Source organism: Neovison vison, chromosome 13 (genome assembly GCF_020171115.1).
Source record: "Neovison vison isolate M4711 chromosome 13, ASM_NN_V1, whole genome shotgun sequence".
In the NCBI taxonomy this organism is placed as follows: domain Eukaryota; kingdom Metazoa; phylum Chordata; class Mammalia; order Carnivora; family Mustelidae; genus Neogale; species Neogale vison.
In genome coordinates this window covers 37,278,942-37,300,070 of record NC_058103.1, presented here as the reverse complement: position 1 = coordinate 37,300,070, position 21,129 = coordinate 37,278,942, and the positions used below count along the sequence as shown (strand labels likewise).

Genomic DNA, 21,129 nt, shown 5'->3' with positions numbered 1-21,129 from the left:
AATTCCAAAGCCTCATATTTTTTAATGTCATCACAAATTTATTAAAAAAATTATCTGAAATCGATAAACACAAATTAATTCATCCACTTTCCTGAAAAAAAAAAATCTCTAGAAATACCTAAGTAATCTTACATTCCCATTCCATAAGTCAGAGGAAATATTTAATTATGTAAAATATAATAACTAATATTATCATTTCATAATTAATTATTTCGGCAATTCACGCCTTGTATCCTGAACTAGTTTCAGATATCTGGAATACAATATGCATAATATGAATTTCAAAGGCCAAAACAATTTTTTTTTTTGAATGGCCAATCTAAAGCATTTATTTCCAATAAGGTAATATCATTTTCTTTTACTATTATCTAAAATAATCTCCTTTGTTTTTCCCTAATGATTTCAGAACAATACATTTAACCAACAAAAACATCATTTAGTAAACATTTGTTTAGTATTTTTATATAGTGTAATAACAGTTCCTTGGTTTAAGAATGTTCTTCTTGTTTGCTGTTTGCCTTTTAATTTTACATTTAATTTTTTCTCAACTAAGTTGTATAATTTGTATTTGCAAAATCTCCTTTATTATACTTAAAAGGTCTTTTGCATCCCAAGATTAAATAATCATCTTCTCTATTATATTTTATGCTTTCCTTTTTTACATTTCTCTTTAAATTATCTTTATCTCTTAATTTATGTAGGTATAAAATGTGATTTATGGGTCTAGTATAATTTTGTCCCATACAGTTAATCTTCCCAGAGCCATTCATTGGTTAATTAATTCCCATCCCATTAGTTTGGGCTCTTTATTTTTATTATGCACATACCTACACATACCTGCTTTGTTCAATTAACTTGCCATTCTTCCATCAAAATAACACTTTGAATTGCCAGCCACTTGGTTATGCATTTTAGTAATTGAACAAGTTGTCTTTGCTATTCCTTTTTGGGGGCAAATTCTTGATGAAGTTTAGACTTTATTCTTCATATTCCCCCAAAATTCAAATGATGTTTAGGATTACATCATGCTTATAACTTGGTAAGAATTAACATTTTGAAAATCAGTCCTCCTAGCCCATTTATGCAAATCTTCATTTACAACATCTCTTAGTAAAGTTCTTTTCTAAGACTGTTCTCTATGGAATTGAAAGCTGAGTCTCATCTCGTCTCATTATACTGCTCTAAAGATGTCACTCCAGTCACTGCTGGAGACCACTGGGGTCTCCACTGGGGAGATCCACTTTGTTACAAAAGAAACCAACTTGCAGAGACGAGGAAGATTGTTGCCCCAGTAGCATTTGTTTCCCTAAAATCAGCTCTTCTCCGCCCCTAACAATTTTTGAAATGATTATCTATTGGGTAATTTTGACCCTGAAACATGATATTTTAAAAAGAGCAACAGGGACAAAATTAGATGATACTCCCATCATTATGAATTCCAGATTCTTGACTGTAAGCTGTTTGGTTAAATTAATCATTTTTGGTTTCTTGGTAAAGGAAAAATACTAGGTCTAAATAAACGTTATCATGGAACACTGACAACCTTTTCATTTGGATGGAAAAGAAGTGGTAAGAAAGGGCCCAAGAACTTTCTTCAACTAAAACACAGGTTAAACATATTATTAGTGAAGTTCATAATGCCCTAATCTGAAGTTTAAATTAAGTGCTGACATCATGAAAACACTCCTCATCTTGCTACTGAAACATTTCAGTTGCATCTTTGATCAAAAGTTTTATGGCATTGAATAAAATTTATCCTGTGGGGCTTTTCTTCCAGATGAACTTTATGCTGAGTTATTAAATATCTTTTATACTGACAACTTCATCTTCAAAAATTCTAAATATTTCTGAAATAGTTACTGTCATCCCATTCTTTCCTACTTTTCTCTCTCCCTGTAGGTGGGAATGTTAAAGCTTAACCACACTGTCCTGCTAGGGATAGGGATACTGTCAATTCTCTTCCAATTTCAATTTTACATAGCACAAATGTTGGCATAGGTATCTTAACAGCACTAGTTATTCCGCTCACTATTTTCAGATTTGTATAAAAATTTGATCTACTGGGGCACCTGGGTGGCTCAGTGGGTTAGGCCTCCGCCTTCGGCTCAGGTCATGATCTCAGGGTGCTGGGATCGGAGCCTGCTTCCTCCTCTCTCTCTCTCTGACTACCTGCGATCTCCCTCTGTCAAATAAATAAATAAAATCTTTTAAAAAAAAAAATTGATCTACTGCAGAGAAAGGAGAACCCTCCTACACTGTTGGTGGGAATGCAAGCTGGTGCAGCCACTCTGGAAAACAGCATGGAGATTCCTCAAAAAGTTGAAAAGAGAGCTACCTTACGACCCAGCAATCACACTACTGGGTAAAATGTAGTGATCCAAAGGGGCATGTGCACCCGAATGTTTTTAGCAGCAATGTCCACAAGAGCCAAACTATGGGAAGAACCCAGATGTCCATCAACAAATGAATGGATAAAGAAGATGTGGTGTATATATATATACACGCACACACACACAAAACGTATATATATACAATGGAATACTGTGCAGCCATCAAAAGAAATGAAATCTTAACATTTGCGACAACATGGATGGCACTGGAGGGTATTATGCTGAGCGAAATAAGTCAATCAGAGAAAGACTTATCATATGATCTCCCTGATATGAAGAATTTGAGAGGCAAAGTTGGGGGTCTGGGGGATAGGGAAGGAAAAAAATGAAACAAGATGGGATCAGGAGGGAGACAAACCATAAGAGACTCACAAAACAAACTGAGGATTGCCGGGGGTGGGGTAGGGAGAGGGTGGTGGGTCTATGGACACTGGGGAGGATTTGTGCTATGGTGAGGGTTGTGAAGTGTATAAGCCCAACGATTCACAGACCTGTACCCCGGGGCTAATAATACATTATATGTTAATTAAAAAAAAAATTTGATCTACACCAGAACACTTCAATTTGGTGCCATCCAGAAATAAACTCCTGCAGGTAATTCTTCTCTAAGAGCACCAAATAAATCCCTCCTTTCTCTTTTCCTAGTCCCACATCCAGGGAGAAGCCAACTGTCTATTCAGCACAATCTGCTATAGCTCATTTGACAAAATATTACCATTACTTAAAAAAATCCTTCTCTCGTTAAAAAGTCCACTCACAGTAAGTCGCTCTAATACACTAGATCTTCAGAATCAACTTTGCTGTGTCTATTCTTAGACCCCTTGGTCAACAGTCCCTTTTCCAAAAATTTGGTCTATTTAGCTTAGATGATAAATGATCAGAAAAGTTTTACCACTGAAACTCAATAAATATTAATTTAATTTCATTTGAATATTTTAGAAATAAGGTCTTCATTTGTCTTAATTGGACTCTACAGATTTTTATTTAATCCTTTTTGACTAGGATAATCATTATGGGTTTTTGGTTGCTATAAAGAAAAAGGACATTATGTACAACACACTTTTTTAATGGTATGCCACAGTATGAGAATGTGTTCTTTATTTCCTCTACTTTGATAACATTTTTAAAGACTTGAAGTTTGACACGAGGAGGGTTACAAATGTAATGATTAACAACACCTATAAATATTTAAAAGTTCTTTCAATTACAAGTATGGTACAACATATCCCATAACTGATACTTATTCCAATAGTGTATAAAATATCCCAGCTTCTTCTGTCTATAGCTGAACATTTGCCAAATTCCATAATTAAATTGCTCTTCAATATAACCAGATCCTGGTAATTTTTGTTAAAAAAAAAAAAATCACTGTGATAGTCCTTTACCCCGCCACCAAATCTTTTCCCTCATTGCTCTTTTTATCAGTAAAATGCAAGTAGCACATGCAAAATCAGGCAAGGCAAAGAAGCAAGGCGACCACAGATAGCTTTGATCAGGAGGTTCAGCAAGGCCTTGGGTATGAACACTCGTACACATCCCTGGGATCTTCTAAGTCCATGGTTTTGTAATACATAAAGCTGACATTTGCTTCTGGATCCAAGCCAAACCAGAAGCCCAACTATTAACAAGCTCTCTAGACTTTCCTCAAGGTCGCCAAGTGTATCAATCCCATGGTCTGAATATTTGTGTCCTGTCCCACCCCAAATTCCTAGGTTGAGATCCTCACCCTCTGGGTGATGGGCTCAGCAGCTGCACTTTTGGAAGATGATTAGGTCATAAGGTTGGGGCCCTCTTGATTGGCATTAGTGACCTTAAAAAAGAGATCCCACAGAGATTCACTGTCCTCTTCTATCACATGAGACAGGGTGAGAAGGGGCTGGCTGAGAATCAGAAAGAAAGCCCTTATCCAACCAGGCTAGCACCACGACCTTGGCTTCCTGCCTCCAGAACTCAGAGATAAAAAATTTCTGTTGTTTAAAAGCTACCCATAACTTGGTGATATTTTATCATCAGCAGACCAAACGAACCAAGACAACATCTTTTGGGAAGCTGGACATGTTGAACAAGAAATAACAAAGTTGAAAAATCATGTAAATGAAATCAAGAAAGGCCTCACTAAGCCATAAGTGTTTATGTAAAGAGTTCAACTGGTTTTTCCTTCTTTTTGGTCTCAAACATTTCAAGATTGCTAGAATACCAGACTCTTTACTTCCATATTCTTTTCATTGTCCTTTAAATCCTAATGAACTTGTGTTCTGGAGCAGTAAGTTAGTTCTGGGCCAAAGAACTAAACAAAAATGGTGCCTCACCCCTCCTGCTGCTGGGTAAATTATACAAGATCTGCCCCCAACTCCAGTTCAAATAAGTTCAGAATGGGAGTGAACCCCAATGGCAAACCACCCCCAGGGGCAGGAAACATCCGGGAAATATGCATGACATGGCAGGCCCTTAACCCTGAGGCAGAAGAGAAACATTATGGAAAGGAAGGAGGAAAGTAGTCTTTCTTAAAATGATACTTTGTTACCTCCTGGCATGCTAATGAAGACACAGCTACTGAGCATGCAAAAATGAACATATAAATAAATTAAACTGTGCTGCTTAGGATTTCGGGTGCAATTAGGCAACTGCAGCAAAGAGCAAGGAAAGAACTCAACAGTTTTAAGCACAGCTGACAAAAAAGCTTTAAAAAGTTACCGCTGACGATCTGACTTGTATGTGGCTGTCAGCTCATCAAACATGGTGCTGTTCATTTCCATAAATGCCTTCAACACATTGTACACTAGCGCCACGATAGCCCTGGGAAGCACAGAGAAAAGAGAACGTGTTGGTTAGTCTTATATAACGGGAGGTGCACTGAGAAAGCCAGAGCACCACCTGCGTCTGAATGAATTCCTTGTATTGCAGAATCTCCATCCCTTCTCCGTTGGAACAACTAGAAAGGACCTACGGTTCATTTCCACATCAAGAGAGTTCTATTCTTTACTATTCTAGGCAAGATATCTTTCTGAGGGGTTGACAGGATCAGAAAAAGAAAAATCTAATTTTGCCCTTCTAATTATTGGTACCCAGAATAGACTTGCCTGTGGGCACTTGTTAACTTCATTTAGTAGGAAGACAAGTATAAAAATAAAGCCACTTCACCCTAAAAAGGAGCACCTGTGCTAGGACTAACCTTAGAGACTTAAATTTGCACAGAATGCTTTATTATACTTATTTATTTATTTAGAGAGGGAGATGGGGAGAGAGGCGTGGGGGGGGGGCAGTGAGAGAAAGGTTGGGGGTGGGGAGGGCAAAGGGAGAGAATGTAAAGCAGGCTCTACACCCATTGCAGAGACCGAAGCAGGGCTTGACCTCACAGCGCTGAGATCATGACCTGAGCCAAAGTCAAGAGTTGGATGCTTAACTGACTGAACCACCCAGGCACCCCTAGAATTTTATTTTGAAAGTGATAATACACATAATTCATCAAAATCAAAACCTGTTCTCATGGTAACAAATAAGATATATGTTATTCTTATAATCTCTGTAACCTCTGTAAGCTGGGTAGTTTACTGCACATTAAGTTTCTAGTTGTGATTTGTTTCAGTCCATTCACGCCTGCTAAGTCTCCTTGTGGACCCAACACATACTCTGGTAAGGTGACTGGCAAGCTGGTGATGGCTCCCATTAGCTGTGGAACAGCTAAATGGCCAAAATGGCAGCACATCTTTATCAAGAGGAAGAATAAGCTCTTGACAACATGAGGACTGTGACCATGACAGGCTTGGTATCTTCCGACTAGACTCTAAATATTGCCCTTCGCAAAAATGTGCCTTACTACTGTTTCGCTACAAACTTGCAACCAATGCTGCTGAAGAAAGCACTGGTAAGTTAGGTCATAGGTGAAATAAACCGTGGGTTTGATGCTTCCAAAACGCAAGTGTATTTGCTGTGTTTCTTCTGCCCTATGCCCATTAAAAGGAAAACTTCAGCTCCCTTCTGCTGGGGTGAATGACCTTCTCACGGACAATGGGCACAGGTGGAGAAGGGCCAATACAGCACACTGGGCAGTGACAGACCCTCGCCAGAACTACTCTCTAGGTCCTCAAGACCTAGAGGAGTGGGTGACCTAGATGATGAGTCTTCACTGTTTACAAGTTCTAGTAACAAACTTTGGCAAATTTGGAGACAACATGAACAATGACAGTTGGCTTTTAAAAAATGCATCATGCTAAAATGCAAATCAATTCAAGCATGGTCCTCTTTACGACTCCTAAGTGTTTCCTTATCTTCCACTGGTGAAGGTGCACGTGGGCTGCACTCCCCTTTTTAACCCCATCTTCCAGCATCCTCCCCAAAAGATCAGGTACTTTAGCCCTCTCAGATTCACACGTTTCAGAACCTGACAGGTGACTGTTACATTTTGGGGCCTTCTAATGTGAAGAAGAGACCCACACTCCGAAGGGCCCCCCCATCCCATCCACCTGCTGCATTCCTGTAAGACTCGGTTTGAGGGGCACCTGGGTGGCTCAGTGGGTTAAGCCTCTGCCTTCGCCTCAGGTCATGATCTCAGGGTCCTGGAATCGAGCCCCGCATTGGGCTCTCTGCTCCCTGCTGAGCAGAGAGCCTGCTTCCTTCTCTCTCTCTCTGCCTGCCTCTCTGCCTACTTGTGATCTCTCTCTGTCATATAAATAAAATATTAAAAAAAAAAAAAAGACTCGGTTTGAGCATCACTGCCCCATCAATATCCACAAACCCCTCCTCTCACTCCAGAGTATCCCCAAAATAGTTCTGCTACATTCACAAGCAAATCAGGAACCCCTCGAGTAAACAGATACTTTACAAAACAGTGTTTTTTAAATGCTGTTATGTTAAACTATCTGCTTGTGAGTCTCCCTAACACTGGTCAGTGAATTTCTAACAGATGGGCATTTTCATGTACCTGTCTTTACCAGTCTTTACCAACATGCACGGCATCTGGCACGTAGCAAGCACTGAAGACATTTTATTAAGCAAAAGAGGAGCAGGGAAAGAGAGAAGGAAAGGGGAGGGAGGAAGAATGGGAAGGGAGGGAGAGAAGAAGGGAGAAACTGAAAACCTACGGATTCCAATGTTCTTTTGAAATCCTATAAAGACTGGAAAACATGATGGGAAGGATGACATTGGAGTTTTCTTCTATCAAACTCATGATGTATTCATTATTCCAATAATACAGGGCCCTTTCTGCCACCTTTGAAAAAAAAAAAGAAAAATAATATTAAGAGAGAGAAAAAAACTGATAAAGCAAAATTAAAAATCTCTCCAAACAAAAATAATTTTAAGACTTTTTTTTATATCATTCAATCAAATGTGAAGTTAAATATTTATCACACTTTACATTTTTGTGGATTTTAATTTCAGAAAGTTCTAAAGTGGTTCATCAATTTGGGGAAGGAAAAAAGTTTTCCTGCCTATTTCTTTATGTCATCCTTTTTATAGCGCCCATTTCATCTGATTCCACATTTTCCCCACCCAGCCCCCGAACTCCAAACACCTCTTCTCTACTTCTAGATGCACACTGCTGTCCGTGTGTCTTTAACCCTCTTCTGGCTCATTTCTTTCATCCCACATACTTCCCATCACCCTGAGGGGCCAGCACAAAGCTGATATTTGGGAAAATCCAGCTGCCCATCTCTGGAGAACATTCTTATTCACTAAGCACCTTTCTTCTCTGGCCAGCCATGGGGCCTACCGTAGGCAGAATGTGCCGTCCTTACCGCCATCCAGGACTAGGTGCCCTTGGGTTCACTGTACAGACCAAGAGGCTGAGGCTCAGAGAGACTAATACCCTCACAAGGTCACCCTGTTAGAAAGGTGAAAACTGGGACTCAAAGATGAGTGACCAGACTCTTTCCAAAATTTATTTCCGGTCCCTTCCTTTGAACTGGGTAAGCCAGATGGGAGTCACTCAGTTTTTGGACTCAGAGACACTGACATTACACACAATTGCTTGCCATCTCCAATCCGTTTTTCTTTGACCACCATGCTATCCAACGGACTCTGTGATTTCAAAGGAAGACCTCAAAAAGAATAACCTAAACAATCTAAAAAGCAGTCAAATCAGGGCGCATGGGTGGCTCAGTGGGTTAAGCCACTGCCTTCGGCTTGGTTCATGATCCCAGGGTCCTGGGATCGAGCCCCACATCGGGTTCTCTGCTCAATGGGGAGCCTGCTTCCCTTCCTCTCTCTCTGCCTGCCTCTCTGCCTACTTGCGATCTCTGTTAAGTAAATGAATAAAATCTTAAAAAAAAAAAAAATTTAAAAAGCAGTCAAATCAAAAATCTCAAAAAAGTTAAGATCTCCTTTTAGAGATAGTTTTTAAAAGGGAAAAAGAAAAAAAGAGTGGCTTTGTTCATCCATCCAGATTAAGAAATTACGTTCTAATTTAATAAATTTAAATTAAATTTAAATTTAATAATTTAATTTAATGACATGGTACAAGATGTACCCACCAGGAGACTCTGAGAAATTAAGCCTTTCACTTACATTATTAAACTTGTTTCAAAAAAAAAAAAAAAAAAAAAAAAATCCTGGGACCATGAGGCACTAGAGCCTGAGAGTACAAAGAAAATAATCATTACTGAATGTTTACCCTATGCCAGGCACTGCGCTAAGTGTTTCACATACATATTATCTCATTTAATCCTCACAACCAGCACATAGCATAAGGACCATTATTTCCATTTGGCAAATGAGGAAAATGAGCCCAGAGTAGGTAAGCCCCTGCCTCGAGGCCATGTGTATCTGTTTGTTGCCATACAAAATCACTTACAGAGAGTAAATCAGTATCCAGTAAAGCCCCTTAAAGAGGAAAGGCACTGCTTATTTGCAAAGCAGAAATTAACAGAATCTGGACAGAATCATTACTTTCCTGGGACCACTGTCGTCCTTGCACATCGGTGTAGTCTCTGACTGGAGACCTCTGACCCTGATGCCACACCAGGGGGCAAGGAAAGAACCTCTTTACTGTCTTTTCTTTTGTTCTAAATTTTACTTTGGCCAAATAATTTTAAATTCTCTTTTCTTTCTGCTATGGATAAAACTGTCCCCTCAAATTCATCATTGAAGCCCTAATCCCCAGTATGAGTGTATCTGGAGACAGGACTTTCTGGAGGTAATTAAGGTTAAATGAAGTCATAAGGGCAGGGTCCTAATCCAACAGGCCGGGTGGTCTCAAGAGGAGGGAGAGGGAGATCTTCTCTTTCCTCACACACACACCAAGGAAGGCCATGTGAGGACACGGTGAGAAGGCAGCCAGCCATCTGCAAGCCAGAGAGGGAGCCCTCACCAGAAGCAGACCAGGCTGGCACTATGATCTCAGACTTACAGCCTCCAGCATTGTGAGAAATAAGTTTCTGTGGTTTAAGCCACATGGTCTGTGGTGTTTTGTTATAGAAGCCTCCTATGATCTGAAAGCTTCTGTCCCCAGAAAATTCATATGTTGAGATCCTAATCTCCCAAGATGATGGTATTGGTGGGCGGGGGCTTTGGAAGGTACTGAAGTCACAAGCCTGGAGCCCTTATGAATGGGATTAGTGCTTATAAAACAGACTCCAGGGAGACCATTAGCCCTTCTGCCAAGTGAGGATACAAGAAAACCACAACTCAAAGGAGAGGCCTCATTCAACTGTGCTATGGCACCCTGATCTCAAACTTCCAGCCTCCAGAAACAAGAAAAATAAATTTCTGCTGTTAATAACCCACCCAGTCAGCAGTATTTTGTTACAGCAGCCTGAGTGGACACAGCCGTGCTTATTAGACACTTTGTCTCCTTTCTAAGCCTCTGTGCATCATTTAAGCCTCCCTGGTGATCTTAAAAGAGATTTCTGAAAGAAAGGGTTGGGGGGGCTTCTGCTCTTTGCTTTCCACAATGTCAAACCTCCTGATGAAAACTGAAAAGTGAGGCAGACAATACAGAGCTTGGGGGAAAAGCCCACTGCTGAGTCTATCTCGTTAGCTGTGGGATTCTTTGCTACCAACGACAATATGAACCATCCTTCGAATCAGCAGGCAGTATATGGAGAGTTATTTTTCAAAGTCTGTGATTCGGACCTTCAGTTAGACAGCGAAAGGACAGAAAACTTGACACGTTTTCTTTCGCTCCAGATCACCCCCTTCCCTCCTGCGTGCGTTCTGCAACAGCCCCAATTGAGAAAAAGGTTGTCAGGTTCACTTCCCTGTGATCCCCTCAGTGGCCACAGGGAGGCAGAGTGGTGCCATGGGAAGGTGACCAGCTTTCACAAGAAGATACACCTAACTGACTTCACTCCCTAGGAAACTTGCAGCCCTTAAGGAAATCATTCTGAGTCTCGAAAACAGCAGGGTTGGGGGTGAGCAGGGAGGGCAGAGCCTCGTAGGATAATGTGAAATTTATAAATAAGGTATGAAAAGCATCTAGCACAGTATATACGCGTGTTCTCCTTGCCTCTGGAGCTTTATTTTGCATTCTCTCTTATATTCTATAAATCCTACCAGTCCACCTCTTACTCAGCCATTTTATTGGAGACAAGTTATTTTACCACTTAGACCTTCGGTGTTCAAATCATAACACTCTCCTTGTAGAGTGATCATGAGAATTAAAGTTACTAGGCAGAAAGCACCATCAAAGGAGCTGTCATACTGCACGTGTTGAAGACAAAGGTGGTTACGATGAAAATTATTATTGTATCAGAAAATAGCAAATAAAAAACAAGCAGCTAGTGCCTATGGCATGTCTTTCAATACAAATAAAACTTAACCAAATAACATCTGTTGCTCAGGCCACTGCGGTTCGTTCATCCTCTCTTTACTACTAACCTGAAAATGGGGGCTAGATACACACTTGGCAATTTGTTTAAACAAAGGTTCTTGAATTTTAACAAATTGTGAGGGTTCAATCACATCCAATATTTCTTCCAGCTCCCCAAGGAACATGACCTGTAAGTACATACAAAACACAAAATGTCAGATACTTCCTGTAAAAATCAAAATGAACGATGAGGATTAGAGTTTGTAATGTTTTAAGAAAAATTTACACCTAAAACAGAACAGGAACAGGACGGTTGTCTTATGTTAGATGTTCATGTCACAAAGAGTTCAGCAGAGGGCACCTGTTAAGAGCGAATTCTCTATAGTTTTGAAAGTATGATTCTATTTACTTTGAAAAAAAAAATCCTCTACATGCTACATCTATAACCCAGAACAAGGGGCACTGACACATTGCAGTTGGGCCCCCGGGGAACAACAGCCATGTCTCCGTGGGGCGCTCCTCTCTATTGCTATCAACCTGGCCATTTGCCCCCCTACTCTTATTTTTCAAACAGTGGGAGAGCAGCCTCCTGCATGGATGGACAGAAGTTCACGGTGGCACATGCAGCTATCTGCGAAATGTTTTCAGCCCCTGCTGTGTGCTAGGAGCTCTTCTAGGATACATTAGTGAACAGAACACAGATAGCCGGAGAGACACAAATGAGCAGGTTCACCCATACACAGGTACCACTTGAAACCCATGAGCACACACTGACCCAATCTGCACACGGACCAACGTGTGCACAACTGCTCACCATAAAGCACAATGAATCCCAGCCTCAGCACCATGGGTCTCAAGAAACAGAGCCCTAATTTTTTTGTTTCCCCCAAGATTTACCTATTTATTTTAGAGAGAAGGAGAGCAAGTGTGAGCTCGTAGGGCAGGGGGAGGGACACAGAGGGAAAGGGAAGCAAGAAGACTTCTCTGCCGGGAGCCTGACACAGCTGATCCCAGGCCCCTGAGAACATGACCTGAACCAAAACTCAAGAGTTGGACGGTTGACTGAGCCACGTAGGCGCCCTGAAACAGAGCTTTTAGGTCACAAAATGGAGCCAAGCCAATAGCACAGTCAACTGTTTTCAATATAATGGAAAACTGACAGAGAAATAAGAATCAGTTACCTATTTAGGCATTAAAAAAAAAAATAGTAATTACCTTAGGAAAAAACTAGGCAATTAAAATACGAAAAATGACCATGTTTTCCTATCCTGAGGTGCATCTGGATAGCAATATATAGCTTAATTTTGTCACACAGGTATTAAAAAATTAGATGACTTTCTGAAATTGTGTAAATTAGGGTTCTGAAGAATTGAAACTGATTGAGAAGGAGCATATTTCTGTTAAAAGTAATATACAGTAAGTAGGCAGCAGACCCTTGCCATTTGTCAACATACATAGAGAAGTTCTCCCAAAATTCTCTCCCAAATGTCAAACTGACAGATGACCTTTCTTGCTGGGCCATTTTCCACGTGGCCTCTATAGAAGAGTGAGTACAGACATGGCATCCGGCGAGCCTCACTTCTAAGCTAAGACTTACTCCCAGCACATGGCACGTACTGGTTAGGTTTTGGCAAAAATATAAATAATCGTAGGTCAGAAATTTCCAGTTCTGTGAACACCTGAAACTAAATGTCTGTAATATATCTTAAAATTGTACATCTCTATTATATTTTAACATTGGGTATTTGGGCAGGTTGGGCAGGCAGCAACACCAAAGCCTCCACCCTAGGAGTGGTCACTAGAAAGGTGACTTTGATAAAGCTAGACAGCGAGACACAGGACCACAGCCTGACTAGGGTTTCCCTGGGACTGAGCAGAGCATGATGGAAGTTCAGGGTTCAGGAATCACGGTGGCAGATTCCTAATCACTTAACACTTAGCATACCCGGCAGGCTACTTAAGCTCTCTATGCTTCAATTTGAAAACTAGTAAAGTGTGAATATTTACAGTCCTGCTTTAGAGAGAGAAAATGAAGATTGGATGGGACGCCTAGGTGGCTCAGTTGGTTAAGCGTCTGCCTTCAGTTGGGTCATGGTCCCAGAGCCCTGGGATCGAGTCCCACATCAGGCTCCTTGCTCTGCAGGGAGCCTGCCTCTCCCTCTGCTTATGCTCTTTCTCTCTTTCTCTCTCTCTCAAGTAAATAAGTAAAATCTTTTTTAAAAAATGAAGATTGGATGAAATAATGTATTTTTACACATTGGCTCAGAGGCTGACACTCTAGTAAGTTCTTAACACCCCAACATTAAGCACTTACCTCTTTTTGACTACATGTTTTAGGCCAAAATTTCATTAACCCCCTAATTACCTAAAATGAAAAGGAGAAAAACAATGGCAATTAATTTCCCATATATACTTCATGAAAGGTAGTCTTTTTGAAGTTTTTTGAAATTATAGATAAAAATACTTACTGGTTCTGTGAGTGAAGGATCTTTCTCCAGAAACTGTACTATGCAATACGCCAGCTGGAGAAACAGAAAAATGAAAGACAAAATTGGAAATGCTATATACTCAAAAGGACTCAAAAGACATATTAAAACTTCCTAAAAAGTTTCTAGACTCTGGTTTTAGTAACTTCATGTTCAATTCATTTTAAAAATAAAATATAAAATGAAAAAAAAAGCTACTTTTTCAAGCCAAAGAGTGACACTAATAACACCCCAGGGGAATTTTTTTTTTAAAAGAATACTGAGACATGAAGTATCCAGCTAATGAAAAGCAGAAATATCACAGTCAGTATATTCTGAAAGTATCTCATCTACATATGGTCTAAGCTACATCTCATGGGCTTCCCTTCTCTTTTTGCCAACCTCGACAGTACTGGGTTTTACTGTGTTTCTAGAAGAGTCCTAGACAAAAAAAAACGTAGCAGCACTTACTAAAACACCCTGCTGACTGCCTAAAGTGGCCCGTGAGAACTGAAGCAATTTCATGAAGAGACAAAAGGTTGTACCTGGCCACAGCTGGAGTAGGGAAGAGTTTTACATATGATGCTGGCTCATCTAGGTTAAGAATTCTTCTACACGCTCATGAAATGTGATAGCCTATTTCAAATACTAGAAGCAAGATTTGTAAAAGGGCTCGTAAAGATTTTTGGACAAGAAATCCACCCTTGCGAAACAACATTTTGATGGTGTTCTAAATTGGAAACATATGGACTAATTTTTCCTCGAAACACAGAATTTCACATTTAAAGAGGAACATTGCTCAGAAAAATGTGTGACATTTTTATGCAAACTCAAAACATTCCCATTGGTTTGGAAAACTAAAAATGCCACCACATCATTTATCTGTCCCCTAGTGACATGCTCACCACACAAGGCAGTGTCAGCACGGAAAACAGACTTGGGGCAAGACAGAGTAGGCTTTTTAAAGTAATGGAGGCTAAAAATAAGAAGATGTGAAAATACTGATTTGTTGACTTGTGAGGATGTTTATTTATGTGTATAAAGTGAGAAGGAAATAGTGAATTAACTAGGGGGCAAAGAGCAACTGATAGACTAATGCAAACGGGGAGATAAAAAATTCCAGAATATTCTAAAATGATGACACATGTGCAAAGTTTTAAATCTGAAAAACCCATATATTTGATTGTATGTAACATGTTCAACATATAATTTTGTGAATTAGGCAGGTCCTCAAAGTTCTCAGGTAAAAAGACTGAACAAATGCTCCTCCCACTTGAAAAATATTCCCATGGGGTGCTTGGGTGGCTCAGTGGGTTAAGCCGCTGCCTTCGGCTCAGGTCATGATCTCAGGGTCCTGGGATCGAGCCCCGCATCAGGCTCTCTGCTCAGCAGGGAGCCTGCTTCCTCCTCCCTCTCTCTCTGCCTGCCTCACTGTCTACTTGTGATCTCTGTGTGTCAAATAAATAAATAAAATCTTTAAAAAAAAAAAAAGAAAGAAAAAAAATATTCCCATGAATCTACTATGCACAGAAAAACAGAGCACACATTTTAATTTTCCTTGGGAGGCATTTTATATGAGTTTTTTTAAACTAAGGAAATATCAATATCAACGAAACACTGAGTTTGTAAACTTCTAATATTGCTTCCAAAAGTAGTTGCATAAAATTCTACCTGGGCATGGAAGAGTGATAAGCTCCTGACAGTGTGTAAAGGGATCAACACTTTCACCAGAAACTGTTTGTGTTCTGCCTTAAGAGGTAAAGCAAAGCCATTGATAATACTAGGAAAAAGAAAAAGAAACATGAATTAGCAGCATGATCACAACCAACTAAACTGAGACAACCAGCTCCTGGAAGACCAAGTTAAATATGAATCAATTTGGTTTGGTCCAAAACAACCCAAACCCCACCTGGCGACATTCAGGATTTCTGAGTTACTTCAAAGAATACATTTAAGTAGGAAGGAAATTTAAGAAAATTTGCTTATGATAATCTAGCACAGGCTCTTATGCTCTTAACATCTAGTTGGATGATGCCCAAAAGCTTTTGTAATCAGTAACTCTTTATTTTTCCTTCTCCTCAAAAATCATTGCCCTCCTCACTTATGACCTTTCCAGGTGCAGACATCATTCCTGAAGTTTCTTCTCCAACTAAGAATACCACAGACACAGCAACCCCACCTGGGGAAGTCACAGAAAAAACCATGTGACTCCACCTTCTTTTTCTCCTCACATTAGGAGAAGAAACTAAGTAATCACATTGTCCAGTCACATTAACCTCCCTTGTGTATAAAAACCTACACAGCAGCTGTCTCTTTCCAATTCATTCTACTTCTCCCAGCAGCAGCTGTTCAAGAACTACTCCTGGGTTCATGGTTCCAACGAAAATGGCAATCTTTCCAATTTATTTTAACTTGCTTTCAAAAGATATGGCAAAGGACAGGTAGCCTAGAAACTAACAAGAATAAGATGTTGTGGAGGCCTAGAAACTAACAAGAATAAGATGTTGTGGAGTAACAGGTTTGGGGGCAATTAGATGTATTTTCTCTGTAGCAATAAACGAACTGTTAGCTCTTTCAGTCATTCCAGTAGAATCAGCAATGCATAATTGTGGGACAAGGCGGAACAAGAAATCACGTCTTGTAGAGTCAGTTGGGAAACATGGGAAAGCACAAATTAAGAGTGCCCCATGTACCTACAGCAAGAGATGTAGGTCAGCATTTCCCTGTGCCACTTGAATCTCATTCTCAAAACGCTATTCACCTGAGATTAGCCATTAGCTAAAAATGTGCTTACCTTCCTAATATTTCCAGCAGTTCAGCTACACCATTGAAGTGTTCTGTTTCATAAACAAACCTTTTTTAAACAAGAAAAGAAAGAATCAAGTCAGTACACGATGTTCAAATATTTGAAGCTCATTTAACACTTCTATAAAACCACCAATTTTGCTTCTCCTTCTCCCCCCACCCTCCACTTACCTTAGAAAAATATTGTTAATCTGTTTTCGGATAAATGCTCTAAGACCAAGAAATTTGCCATAAATTCTGTGTAAGACTGTTTTTAAGTAGTCCCGTTCCCGAGGGTCTTCGCTGTCAAACAGCTCCAAAAGCTGTTGTAAAAGAAAAGACAGTGTAGCTGTCAAAAGTGGGTTCAGGAAACGATTTAGGAATTCTGCCACTCATCATTTAAAACCCCTCCCTCCTTTACTTCTTAAAAAAATTTATTGAGTATCTATTAAGTGCCAGGCACCAGTAGCCAGTCTTTGGAAAACTGATTCATAAGTCAGGTAAGAGGCTTACATTCTAATGAAGAGACAGACACAATAACAATAATCCTAACAACAATAATAAGAGAACACAAATACAGCTTTTAGAATGATCATCATGCAATTTTCTAAGCTACCCACTTGTAGTAACCCTCCCCATAAGGTAGTTTTTGGTCTGTTTGTTTAAGCAGGCTTCACTCCAATGTGGGGCTTGAACTCACGACCCCAAGACCAAGACCTGAGCTGAAATCAAGAGGGAAATGAACTGCCTGAGAGTCCCAGGTGCTCCCCTCCATGAGGTAGTTTTATCCCCATTTTACAGATGAGGAAATTGGAGCGCAGAAATGTTAGACAATCTGCCCATGGTCTCACTAATGTATGGCAGAGTTGGGGTTCGAACCCAAGCAATCAAGGCCCTACAGTCTGTCATTTCAGCTGCTGCCCTGTTGTAAAATAAACTACCCACTGACCTTATGTTTCAAATACACAGTCAAGAGGAAGCCGTCAGCTCTACTCGAGCATACAGGTAAATGAAACAACTTAACCCAAAGCCAACATCCAAAAGTCCCCAAAAGTACCGAAAATGTTCTCTTTATAGAGCTTGGTTCTTGTTACACAAGTATGCTAACTTTGTAAATCCTGAGATGAACATTTAGCATTTCTGTATGTATGCTATATATGAATAACATTTGTTAAGTTTCTATTCATTTTTTTAAATTTATTTACTTATTTGACAGACAAGAGATCACAAGTAGGCAGAGAGGCAGGCAATGAGAGAGAGGAGGAAGCAGGCTCCCTCTGAGCAGAGAGCCTGATGCGGGGCTCGATCCCAGGAGCCTGAGATCATGACCTGAGCTGAAGGCAGCGGCTTAACCCACGGAGCCACCCAGGCACCCAAGGTTTCTACTCATTTTAAGCTAAAGTTCAAAACTGAATGATGATATCAACCTGACAACAAAAACACTCGTACATGAGTGATCAGAGCAGCATGATTCATAACAGCCCCATCGGAAACAACCCTAACGTCCACCAACTCATGCATGGATGAGTAAAATGTGCTCCAGTGGACTATTACTCAGCCATAAAAAGGAATGACTACTGATCTACGCCACTGCATGGATGGACCTCTCAAACATCATGCTAAGTCAAAGAAGACGGACACAAAAAATTATTGTAGAATTCCATTTATGTGAAATATCTGGACTATGGCCAATCCATCCAGACAGCAGAAGGAAGAATGTCTGCTAAGGACCAAGGTGTTTCTTTCAAGCCCGATAAAAAATGTTCTGTAATTTACAGTATTGATGGTTGTAAAAGTTGGTGAATACACTAAAAACACTGAATTATAAACTTGAAAAGGGTGAATTTTATGGTATATGAATTATATCTCAATAAAGCTTTGTGGTTTTTTTTTTTTATGACAGGTTCTGGGCAGCTTCTTCTCTAGCTGAAGAACAAACCCGGAGACTGGTTTGAATTTTACCGTGTTGCTCATATATTCATTATCATCACAGTAAAGCAAGACTCACTGTTTATCCTTAAGTTAACTTTATAGTAAAAGCATTTACTATAGTAAATGTAAAATATTTCAAGAACATATAGACAGTCTACAAAGCAACACAGACTACCTTAATTACCAAAGAAGCTAACAAGACCTCCATAAGCATGAATCAGGTAATTAAGAGAGTAGGAGAATAACTCGGGCAGTAATCAAATTATCTACTTTTGCTTGCTGCTTTTCTTTGAGCAGAAGACAAAATTATAGACAAAGAATGGCCCTTCAGATAATGGCAGGACGTACAAACTGAGGGAGAATCTTTAAAATTGGTCAGTGAGACAGGTGCGATTTTTAGCTACACAATGTCATCCATCCGTCCCCCCATCCAAAAAATGAATTATCTCAGATAAATATGTGTGCCTATTAAGAGCCAGCCAATGGGCAAGGTGTCAGGGATATAATGATGAGCAAGACAGACAAAATCAGCTTTCACAGAGTCTAGTCTAAATGAGGACTATAAGTAAACAAAGAGCATAAGTGGTTTAGGATGCTAAATACACAGCAGACAAATCTACTGTATCTGGGAGGATCAGAGTGATAGCGAGGGTTTCTGGAGGAAGTTATACCCAGGCCGACCTATGAAGAAGTTAGGAGGCTGAAGTGGAAGGAGAGTGTTCATGGCTGGTTCAAGAACACATACCTTTACCAGCAGCCTATCAGAAGAGAAGATCCTATTAAAATACCTGCCATCTCTCTGCCCATTCAGCCACACAATCATTCAATCAGCCAATCATTCAATCTCTGCATATGCCAGGAACTGTCCTTGTTCCTGTGCGCACAGACACCACTGAATAAACCTGGAGCCCATCGGGAAAGCAATGAGCAAGTCAACTATAGATTTCCACAGGAAAGAGTCTAAGAACGAAAGGTATGTGACAATTATAAGTTAAAAAAAAAAAAGTCCCATGGATTCAGTATCTCTTATCTATAACACACACAAAATGATGTAAGATCTCTAACCTAATCTTATTCCTCGTTGATGGAAATAATTCATCTTTTAAGTTCTATTTTTTAAATCTGGTTTCTATTTTTGGGCCTTGTAAAAGGATGTAATGAGTAATCTGCAACCAACATAAATAAGAGAAAGTACACTCTGACGGAGTGTACTGTTAGCAAAACCTGAATCAACTACACTTGTGTATATACTGTTAATCCTAAGAGCTTAATGAAAATAAAGTAAGCAAAAATTATTTAACTAATGTTTTCATTAAGCCCTCAAAAAACATACATACCCAAGCATCTAACTTAAGTCATTTACAAAGCCACAAATAAATAACTAAATATGCGTGTGTATACATATATATAATATTCTATGAGAAAGAAAAATTACAGTATATAAATTACTTTTATGCTGCTCTACAGAACATATTTTTAATGATTTTATGGTGTAAAAGACAAAAGAAAAAGTATAATAATGCACAGGCCCAAAAATGGGGAGTAGGATGAGCTCTGATTTCCAAAACAAAGTATGTCTGTGCTTAGTCATATATACACTCCCCTCAAAAAAAGCAATGGGAAATACAATCCAGCAACTATAAATGCCCAGCGGACTGCACTCCCTACAATATAGCAACAACTTGTCAGAGAAAAGAAGCTGGAGAGTTTCCAAGGTGATTACAGAGCAAAGACAGACCTGCCAACATGCTGACTCCTAGTTTACAAAACCACCCTTCCTGAACTTAACAAACAGGGATGAACCGTACAGTGATATAGCCAAAGAACCCTCCTTTGAGCGTCATTAAAAAAATCTACAGTAAAATGAGAAGGGCAAAATGAAAAAGGCAGTTAGGGTCTTCCAATCAGACAGGGGAGAGAAACTTTCTCCCCCCAAGCCCTCTCTGAGATGAGAATAAAGGAATAAAAAAGGAAGAAACACACAGAGCAGAGAGGAGTAGAGAGCAGATGAGACAAATTTGCAAATTTTTCAAAGATGGAAAGTGGATGGCAAGGGGTAACTATCTTGGGTTTCCTCTTTCTCCACTCTGCTAAGTGTTTTTCCATTCTGCCAGCAGGGATGGAAGCCAAACAAGAAGCAAGCCAGTTCACAGCAGAGAACCCTTAAAAGGCTTAAGAATTGAAGACGCCAGATATATCTGATGGCAAGGGTGTGGGGAGCGAAAAAGAGGCCTGGTTGAAGTTTGTTGAAAGAGTAACAAGACCTCCCAGATCCATGTCCCAAGCAGTGGACTGAAGATTTACAATCGAAGTCTGGAGAGCATAAACATGCAAGTCTCTAGTCTTCAAGACACTATACACAGTAAAATGAAAAATTCATTGAAAATAAAAGGATTAAATAAAACTCTGCATGCTGAAGAATGAGACATTTGCATTCTCATTCTCTTAGAATGAGACTAAGCCCCCAAAATTCTAGATGAAAGTAGGGGATATGAAGGTCCCTTTTGAGGGACCTCAGCCTCAGCCTCTTGACAGCCTCAAGAGGAAGCACCCATTGATACCTATTGATATTTGAGAGTTTCCTGATGAAAGAGCAAGGTCTCTGCACAGTGTTCTAAGTGTCTCCCATCTGTGTGTATGCACATAGGCATGCGTGCACAAACACACACATTCCAACAAGGTTCTTAGATGGCCCTAAGAAGCTCTTTGATGACTAACATGTGACTATGAAGCCAAGGATCATCAGACATCCTGACATAAAAGATGGAGACCAAAACAATCATGAAGAACTCAGAGGAAATAGCCACAATGC

The 21,129-nt window shown here is 39.8% G+C and overlaps 1 protein-coding gene across 4 annotated transcripts in view; it reads right to left on the bottom strand.

Annotated features, from left to right (window-relative positions):
- PPP2R5E (protein phosphatase 2 regulatory subunit B'epsilon) overlaps positions 1-21,129 on the bottom strand; it is a 146,356-nt gene that overhangs the window by 6,001 nt on the left and 119,226 nt on the right. For 3 of the 4 annotated variants that reach the window (XM_044231274.1, XM_044231275.1, XM_044231276.1), the window contains exons 6-13: positions 16,578-16,708; positions 16,396-16,455; positions 15,273-15,381; positions 13,605-13,658; positions 13,451-13,501; positions 11,205-11,324; positions 7,472-7,599; positions 5,085-5,186 (exon numbers count right to left, since the gene is read on the bottom strand). In XM_044231274.1, coding sequence (XP_044087209.1) covers positions 5,085-5,186; positions 7,472-7,599; positions 11,205-11,324; positions 13,451-13,501; positions 13,605-13,658; positions 15,273-15,381; positions 16,396-16,455; positions 16,578-16,708 — 755 coding nt within the window. The remainder of the gene's footprint in view (positions 1-5,084; positions 5,187-7,471; positions 7,600-11,204; positions 11,325-13,450; positions 13,502-13,604; positions 13,659-15,272; positions 15,382-16,395; positions 16,456-16,577; positions 16,709-21,129) is intronic. The other variant, XM_044231277.1, reaches the window with a different exon arrangement.